At 43.2% G+C, this 9464-nt stretch overlaps 1 protein-coding gene across 1 annotated transcript in view; it reads left to right on the top strand.

The window, feature by feature from the left end:
* Positions 1–9464, top strand: part of NRG3 (neuregulin 3) — an 86815-nt gene that overhangs the window by 61866 nt on the left and 15485 nt on the right. The window contains exons 4-5 of the mRNA XM_010137543.1: positions 2000–2102; positions 7208–7334. Of these exons, the coding sequence (XP_010135845.1) occupies positions 2000–2102; positions 7208–7334 (230 nt within the window). The remainder of the gene's footprint in view (positions 1–1999; positions 2103–7207; positions 7335–9464) is intronic.

Below are 9464 nucleotides of genomic sequence, written 5' to 3'. Positions count from 1 at the left end.
TTTCCCTAAATAGACACTTTTTTAAAATTACATGCAATGTTTGAGTGAAATTCCAGTTCATCAGTATGTATGTTTTAGTTGTGGCCTCAAGCAGGAGGTGCCGCAGTGGGTATTCAGGGAGAAGAAATGAACCGTTGCTGAACGGAACAATTCTTCAGCTGTTGGCAGGGTCATTCACCTCAGTGTGAGAACGCAAGGTCTCTAAGATCAGTCCTTTGTGTGCTGCAATGGAAATGGAAGGTGGATAATTGTGTTTACACAGGCTAGTAGAAACAAAACCAAACAAAAAAGACATTAAAACCTCAGATGTTCTGGTCCTTGCCAATGAGGCTGTGCTGTCTGGATCCGGATTTTATCCATGCCAGTGAGGAATGGACCCAAAGCTCTCCTGGAATAAGATTGCAGTGCTGCAATGTTTTCAGGATGCCCTGTTGAATGACAACCTTTCCAGATAGACTTCAGACACGCAAAAAGTGGAAGTTTCTATGTTGGCTTCTTTTTAAGGCAATAATTTAAAAATACAACTTTTAGAATTTCAAAATTAAATGAGGGAAAAAAATCAAGAGGAACTGAGGACGTTTTGCATCTTACAAGTGGCTTCTGAGTGACTGTGGTGTTCGTGGACCGAGCAAGTAAAGAGGGAATTAAGAAATAAAGATTTGATACTTGTAGTTTTATTAGAAATAGTTTATGAAAAGGTACTGGGTGGGACTTACATGAGAGGCAAATGACTGTACTTGAGATTGCAAATGTTTAGTAACAGCTCTGTGATATTCATTCTCGAGAAGTTACTAATGAGTGCTGACGAGGACACTGTACCTAGTGTTCAGCCAGAGTAACACCAGATAGTATTTGACTGGCCTTCCAGTTCAGTGTGGGTTTTTTATAATATTTGCCTAGATTCACTTTGCTGTCATACAGTATTTTCTTCTGATGAGCCTAGAACTTGGAGTTACTGTCACCCACTTGCCATACGTGTCTGGTGTTTGTACTGATAGGGTGTTCTGTGCTGATGATCTCTAGCCAAGAAAGGGAGAGTAGGTTTGTCAGTGTACAGTGCTTGTACTGTGCTTTGATAATCCTGTGCTTTGATTTCCTACCTGAAATACATGAAAGAAAGTACTGGCTTGGGTGTCGAATGTTTGGGGAAGCTGATCTGAAAAAACAGCAATCTGTTTAGCACTTGGGACTGGAGAGGTAGATGAAATTTTAAAAATTAAGCAATAATTGAAATAATAAAAATTAAAGAGCTGCTGATGAATTCAGTGTGTGAAACTCCAGCTGACGATCAGCTTCTGTCTGCTGTCACAAAGGCGAGTTTTCTTTTCTGAGCTGTTTTCTTTTTTCTTTACTTTTGTTCTGTTCCTGTTTTAAAATGAATTAGAAGATTATGGGGTTTATTAAGGAAATTTCTTTTTAAAAAATAGACCCCCATGAAAGCAGTGCATTGTAACATAGAGGTCACTGGGTCCCATCCTAGTTGATTGAATTAACTTTTTACTGTGGTAGGAGTACAGGGGAGTAAGGCATTGTAATCACCATTCAGTCGAAACACAAAGTTACATTATTTTGGGTAGCTAAAAAAGAACTCTGAATCTTGTGGGATTTTGTGAGAGCTCTGATGGGTCTTGCCTTAAGCCAGAAAAACTCCATGGTTTTAGGGCTGTTTATTCTATTGACGGTAGAAGCTTATTTAGATAAGCTGAAAAATAGCATGTGAGGCAGAGAAAATATTGAACTGTCCTGATTTTTATTATGATGTATCTTCCAGTGTGTACTGAAACCATTTTCTAAAGCTTTCCTAGGAGGCCACGACTCTGTGACCCTTACCTACGCGAGAGGTTCAGAGAAGCATCCATTCTGTTGAGGAACTGGCCAACCCAGACCTCCAAATCTCTCGTACCTGTCCATCATTAGAGAAACCACGGTGTGCTGCAACCCACTGCTCCCAAGTGCTGTTTCCTGATGCCTGCGTAACTCTCGATTTTGCTGTTCACAGAGAGCGAAGAAGTGTACCAGCGCCAGGTGCTGTCTATCTCCTGTATCGTCTTTGGCATAGTCGTAGTGGGCATGCTTTGTGCAGCGTTCTACTTCAAAACAAAGTAAGAGCCTCCGTCTGGCGTGTTTGTTACTTAGCTTCTGTCCTCCTTAGGCTTTACAGCGCTTCGGTTTCTCCCCTCCTTTTGAAGCGGTTGTTATCTCTGGACAGGCTAGAACAGTTCCTCGTGGCTGCGCTACCTCGGTCCACAGAAAAAAGGAAGCAGGAGTAATGTGTGTTCTTGTTTCTATTTTCTGATACCGTGAAAGAAGAGATTACGCCCTTTCCAGTTCTTTTTCTGACAGTAATAATTTTGTGTTTCTTACTATCAGTGCGATAATCACTTTCCTCTGTTGAAAGTAGAAGTTTGAACACGCTATCTCCTTTTTGCATTTCATTTCATATCCCTGAGTGTCCCTTTCTTTACTGTATGCTGAGAACAAAGGTGAAGTTAGAAATGCAAAAGGAGACAAGTTCTGCAGATATCTGCACCCTGTAGCTAGGAGCTGTACACGGCTGATGTAGCTCTGTCAGAAGCATCTGTAGCGCACAGGCACGTTGACCTGTCTGAGAGCAGCGGAATCATCTGTACTAAACTGTTCCCAGGGGAAGCACTCACTTTCCGCTCTATTCTTGATCTTCCAGCTGAGCATTATTTTACAATATTTATTGTTTTGCATGTAATTTGAGGTGCAAAAACCTCACCGCAATTACCCAGTGTGCTCGCCAGTGCCGCTGTCTCTACGAATCTGTTTCTTTGTGGTTGTCGTGCCCCATTGCTGTTCCAGCCAGAGCTAATGAGAGAACACCCAGCAGTATGAACGGTACCTGCGTGAAGTTAGCCGTGGTGGCGGAGCATCAAACACGTGGAAGTTTGCACTGTTTGCACTCTGAAAAGTTTGGATGCTTATCTGAATCCCCCTTTGTAGCATTTATTTTATGGGTAAGAAATCTGATGAGGATGACTTTTGATTTTTTAAAAAAATGTGCATTTCTATCAGGAAAAAACCTAAATTGGGGAAGTTGCCAGGCCTTCCCCACCCCCTCTTTTTCTTCCCCCCAGACTTCAGGGGGGACTTTGTGCATGATTTGAGTGAAGATTTGAGTTGTTTGTGTTTCATCAAAACACTCCTACTAGTCCTCGTGTCTTGAGGGCTTTTGTGTGATTGTTCTTTGGTCCTAGAAGCATGACGGTGATGCCAGCTGGCAGGGTGCAGTGGCAGGACAGGTCCTCTCTGCAGACTCCTCGGCTGTAGTCTGGATTGTGAGCCCAGACAGCTGTGCTGCCGCTGCTTCAGAAACGTCACTAAGCATTTTAGATCTGCAGAAGGAAGGAAGGGTGAATAAGGTGTTCCTGTTCTTCCTGGAAGGGCTTTGGGGTTTCCACTGATGAAGAGATGCAGAAAAGGCAGAATGGGGTTGTCAGCTGGAGGAACACGCAGTCAGGACCCAAGCTCAGGGAGAGTCAAACGTGCCCCTGTAACTGAGCTGTGCCCCTCTTAGTTCTGCGCTCCTGTGGGGAGTGGAGGAGAGCTGGGTTGGAGCAGCCTTCAGAACGTCCTGCGTTTGAGGTGGTGGGGAGAGCTGTGGCTGAGAATTACCGGTAGAAACAGTGCCTCAAAGATGAGCTCACCAGACAATAGTGCTTCACCTCTCAGCAGGAGGGAGGCGGTGGGGTTTGGGGGTTTATCTGAATTAGACATGTCACGGCTAAGAGTTACTGGGAAGAGCTGAAGTGTGCTTATGCCAGATTCTGGGAACTGGAGTTTGGAGAGTAATGAGAAAATGAGTACCTCCAGCTCAGTCGAGAGGTCTTATCGAGTACGTGAACCACAGCAATCTCATACACTCATCAGTCCCTGCCTCCCTGGCTGTGGCTCCCACTGGCAGACTGTCCAGAAAGTGAATCGGGGGTCTGCACTGGGTTTCAGAGGCCACATAAAACAGTGTCATAGTGGTGACACTGGGCAGTGTTTTAAGGGTGTAAAAACCTAACGAATTCAAAGTGCCTCCACCCTCTACCGTGTGTTAGCTTTTAGACATCACGTTTTCAGGAACTGCTTCATCAGGCAGATGTACCTTGGTGATGCTCAAGAGTTATCAGAGCATTCCTCCTGTAATCCTTGGGTTTAATGGGATATATCAGAAATACAGAATATTGCTAACAGCAACAGAAACTCGAGAATGTTGCTCCCTCTCAGAAAAAAGTTCCCATGAAGACCCTGACCCTGACCTTCTCAGTCTGACAATTGTATAAAACCTGCTGCTAGAAATAGGCACTTTCCTGTGCATCGTTAAATTTAAAAGTCCTTCTTTAAAATAAATTGAGTCTGAGGAAGTTTAGGACTACAATTAAGCGCTGTGCCTTTCCAATTATTCTCTTCAGGGTGATCGAGGAAGTGCTGTGAGTGTTGGCCGCAGAGGGAGAGCACAGTGAGACACCGCTCTTTACGGCTTAGGGTTTTACAAATGACTGGTGACTTCACCTCTTGCTGAAGTAACGGCACTTTATTGCCAAATACATCTAAAGCAGAACATAGAATGCCCATTTGTTTGGAAAACAAAAATTATAAAATAAATACAATAATCAGTGAGAAACTTTGAATTATTAATAGTTTTTAGTTTTATAACTGTGCACAATGAGTGTGCGTAAACCTGATATGAATGTTGGGTTGCATGAACATGAAAGGAGATTAATCATTGGATTGTTCCTCTCAGTAAATTACCTTCGGGATTCTCAATTGTAATGTTAAAGATTGCAGCAATGCAGCTGAACATTCCAGTTTACTTCCCTGTGTTTACAGATGTAGAAACAACTATAATCCCAGGTTTGCTAAATAGATCCAAATTAGAGTTCCAAAAATTTAATTTTTTTTGTTATTTTCCCGAATAAATTCTAAGAAGATTGTATGTGCAGGAGAGATTCTCAAAGTCTGATGCAGAGATCATGTTTTGCTGTTGCTGTTCAGACTTTGTATGAAGTCTCTGCTGAAAAAAGTCCTTAAAAAGAGTGTATATTCCATAACCATTGTGGAAACCAACATGCAGGTGGCTGGCTTTCCAGTAGGTCATAAGGATGTATATGCTTATTTTGTCAGCAGTGTAATACACCTGGTCAGAAAATAATTATTCAGACAAACTCTGGAGCTGCTTTTATGAATTCCCCCTGGGATTTTATGAGATGTTAGAGTTTATTTTGACATTTTACAGATTAAATTACTCAATTTCATGAGTTGAGTAGATACCAAAAAATGCTTCAGAAAGAGATGTTTCAGAATCGACTAATTAATTTAATTTGACGCTATAATCCTTCAGATTAAATGTGTTCAGATTATTCTGATACTAACTTCACAAGCTGTTCTGACTAAGGAAGAATTTTAAAAGTTTGATAGGTTTTTGTGCTTGAGAAATGATCTCCTCACCATCCTGTATTACTGAGTCTTACTAATGATGAGCTCCCAGCTGGACTCAGAACGTGCCACTCACATTTGTAACATGCATGTGACGTAACTTCACTCCTTTGTCGTTTGCCATACTGTTTCAGAATAGGATGCAAACAAAGCGTAAGAGATGCTTGTAGCGCCCAGGATTTGTTATAGTTTATGAGCTGCATTCAGGAAACACGCTAGAACAAACAAACATCTTCCTCTAAGCAGGAGCCTACAGCTTGTTGATTTTAAGCAAATTCTAGAACTGTGCTGCAGTGCTGAATCAGGACCGAGGGACTCAAAGGCAGAGGAAATCCCATATATTTATTTTAATACATTAAAAACTGTGTTATTAAAATAGAATATCTGAACCAAGATACTTCTCACGGCTTGCTTTCACATTGAGGGAACTTGTCCTGCCTCCCAGTTTCCCTCCCTTGACCACTTAAATCATTGTCCTCTGGTTTCTTACACTTTCCTGCACTAGATGTAGCAGCAGTTAAAATTCCATTTATTCTTTATTTGGTGTTATTTTTATTGGCCTGAGACTAGTAAGATGCTATCAGACCCAATGATGTCACAAGGCTTTCAGCAGCAAAATCACCAGGAATATTTCAAACTGGTGCTGAAGCTTCTTTGCTAAGAACTTCAGCAGAGAAAGACTGTTTCTTTTATTTGTTACTGACTTTCCCTGAAATCACGTCCCTCTGACATGTGGCTCCGCACCAGTTGCTGTCCAAAAGCTGCTGGTGGCATAACAATGTGCTGCTGCTGGCGAGTTCTTGACCTTGCTGGGCGGTCCCAGGGCCTTTGCAGGTTCACTGCTGGAGATGCATCTGCTGGGGAGGAGGTGGAAGAGGGGGAGGAAGGAAGAGAAGAATTGAAATAGTACCGTGGAGTTATTTGTCGTGATCTTTTCGAACTAAGAGTCTCAGACAGTGGAGCTTATCGAAAGAATGGGGACTGATAAAAGACCTTAAATATATTTTGCCAACAGTTTTTGCCCAGCTGAAATACCTGTTTGCTGAAGGTAAAAGAAATATTTAAAATAAAGTTTGCTGCCTCATGTCCTCAGTCACATACAGAACTTCAAAACTCAGTTTGTCAGTGCAGTGTGGCAGAAAGGGAAAGCCTTTATTAATAGTGTAGTTATGTCCTGCAGGTGCAAGTGATTCATCTGAGGGGGGAGTATGCTGCGCTCCAACCCAGCGGACCGTGGGGTCACTGGTCCAAAGCACGCCCTCGGGTTATTTCCAGGTTTAAGCATGCAGACAAAGGCTGCTCTGTTCAAGGCGCTGGGTTAGCGGTCAGGCCTGTTCAGCTCGCAGAAATCTTTGGTTCTTCGACATTTTGTGTGGCCAGCAGGGCCTGTTGCCTGCGGGATTTGCCAGTCTCTCTGTTCCAAATGGGAGCAGAATGCTTTTGTAATATTCAGGCCCACTTGCCAGCAATTACTAAACATGCGTGTAGTGGGTGATCTTACAGCATTCTGCACTGGAGCAGCTAGCGTGCTATTAGAGCCATCCAGGACTAGAAGGTGCTGTCAGCAGAAGAGCTCTTCTGTCCCTTTCTTCAGCCTTGCCAGCAAACAACCACGGCTTTGGAATGTGAGACACTGGTGGATTAGCCCAGCGGTTCACCTGATAGCGGTGACAGTGGAACAGAGGGGACTGTGGCTGTAAAAATGCCGTGCCTGCAGTAGAAGATCAAACTCTGACATAAATTTTATTTCTCTCTGCAGGAAACAAACAAAGCAGATTCACGAACAGCTGAAGGAAACACAGAGCAGGAAAACCTACAGCCTGAATGCTTCCAGCATGATGGCGAAGCCAGAGTGCATGGCACAAAGCCGGGTCCAGCTGCAGAACGTAAGTCACCCTGCCAGCTACGCTACTTGAGAGCCTGGCTGAGCTCCTGCTGCTGACGGCAGCACGTTGCCACGCTGCCGTTAGCTTCTGAGCACTGGGAGCAAGAATTGTCTCCTCTATCATAAAGTGTTCTCTATCAGGCCTGTTAATGGAAAACACCATTGACAGGGGATTTTTTTTTCTGAACTTGCTTCAGTGGATGCTGGTACATTTTGTTCATGTAACGGAGCTGAGCCCCCAGCTCTGTGTCCAGCAGTGGAAACTGGTATGACAGCGATACCTTAGCTCATACGTACCGTTTATAGGTGAAGTGGGGATCTTTGATCTGAAGTGGTTTCAAGTCTTCCCTAGAAGTCTTTCATTCAAGTCTCACATAAAAATAAATGTAGACATTTATCACACTTAATCCAGAATAAATTCAAAATCTAGAACTAAATTTACACGCATAAACTAGTGCCCAAGGGAAGACTCTACGAGGCTCTGGTCTTGATTTCCTGGGTCTTGAGTTAAAGGGGTATTTGATTAGCTTGGTCAGACTAAATCTGAAACTTATTTAGTCATTTTGTGTGTATAGTTACATGTAAGTTAATGCAATCCCACCAGCATGAAATACATAAAGCGTATTTGAAATAGGGAACTTGAGGACGACCACGCTCTGGGTGTGAGGGGTTTTCCGGTGCGTGTCATTCTCTTCCCCCGGTCAGACACAGTTAGTGCTCTCTGATTTGAACAAGGTCTTTGGAACAACTTAGGAGGATCCTGGTTGCAGTATAATAGGAAATCATAAAAGATGCAGTGAAGCCTTTCTAAATGCGTAAGTCTTTTTCTAAAAAAAAAAAAAAAAAAAAAAAAAAAAAAAAAAAAAAAAAAAAAAAAAAAAAAAAAAAAAAAAAAAGGAATCTTAGCTGTACTTAAAGGGCTGACTACCTTAAATGCCGGATTCCATCAAAAGTGAGAGTTTAGCAGTGGTGAGCACTTCTGCGCACTTTGCCACAGACGTCCCAACTCCTGGTTTACCTCTGGTTAATGTAGAAATAGGTACGAGCAGTGTGAACCAATCCAGAGTGGGCAGAGCCCCCGTGCTGTGACAGAGGAGTTGTTGGAGCAGCGCCTGCACTCCCCGGGAGTTCTGTTCTGTAGGAGCGCCGTTGTGCTCGCAGTGGTGCTTTGGGGTTCAGGAACGTCACGCTATTTCCGGAAGGGAGATAGCTCTGGTAAATTGACATCATCACAGTTCGGGGAACATTGTGCGATGTTTTGGGTCATTTTCAGTTCATTCAGTCATATATTACTTCTAGCTCCTAAAAAAAAAAAAAAAAACAACAAAAAAAACCAAACCTGTTGGGAGTGTTACTGTGTTGTCATGGTGGCAACAAAAGGAAAAGTCCTAAAGAGCTTTTGACATCCTTTTGTTCTAACACACAAAGTAGGTCTTGGTTAACAAGAAGTTCCTTGCTTTTTTCTCACTGTAATTCAGGGCAGTGTTTTGTCACCCCATCATCCTGACGAACCATTCGATGTCGTCTGGGCAGCTGACAAACACCTCGAGCTTTATTTAAGTCTTTCTCTTTTGCCATAACAATAGTCGTAATTGCCGAAGTATCTGTGAGGATTCCAGATACTAGAGATTGAAAAACATCATCATTATTGTTTATAATTTGAATCCAAATCTGCTTTTCAGCTTTTAATGCTGTTCAGGCTGGCATTTGCAGTGCTGGTGATTAACACACCAGTTTCTGGTTCTTGCGGCTGCTTGCAGGCAGGTGTCATCTTCTGGCCATTAGTGCGTTTTCCCTTTGGAAGTGAAGGTACTGAGGAAGGAAAACAGAATGACCTTGTGCAGGATGCAGCGTAACGGGGCTGGGTAGTAATGGTTTCTATTGTTAGCAGGGGTTTAGTGCATGAATGCTCGTAGGCAGCTTATGAAATATTTATAGAACCTGGCAGACTGGAGGGGGAAAAAAGGGCAAGGGGGTATGGCAATGCAGCGGAAAAGAACTTTGAAATGGTGTTTCATAGGGCTAGCTGAGTGGCTCTCTATCAGAGCAGCGATGTGCCCTGGACATGGTATCTGCTGGGTGCAGAGGGGACAGGCAGTGGCGTGGGGAGGGGAGCGCTCTGGCTGCTGGC

Source organism: Buceros rhinoceros, unplaced genomic scaffold, assembly GCF_000710305.1.
Source record: "Buceros rhinoceros silvestris isolate BGI_N320 unplaced genomic scaffold, ASM71030v1 scaffold8966, whole genome shotgun sequence".
In the NCBI taxonomy this organism is placed as follows: domain Eukaryota; kingdom Metazoa; phylum Chordata; class Aves; order Bucerotiformes; family Bucerotidae; genus Buceros; species Buceros rhinoceros.
Note: the sequence above shows the minus strand (reverse complement) of the source record. Positions and strands in the feature narration are given on the sequence as shown.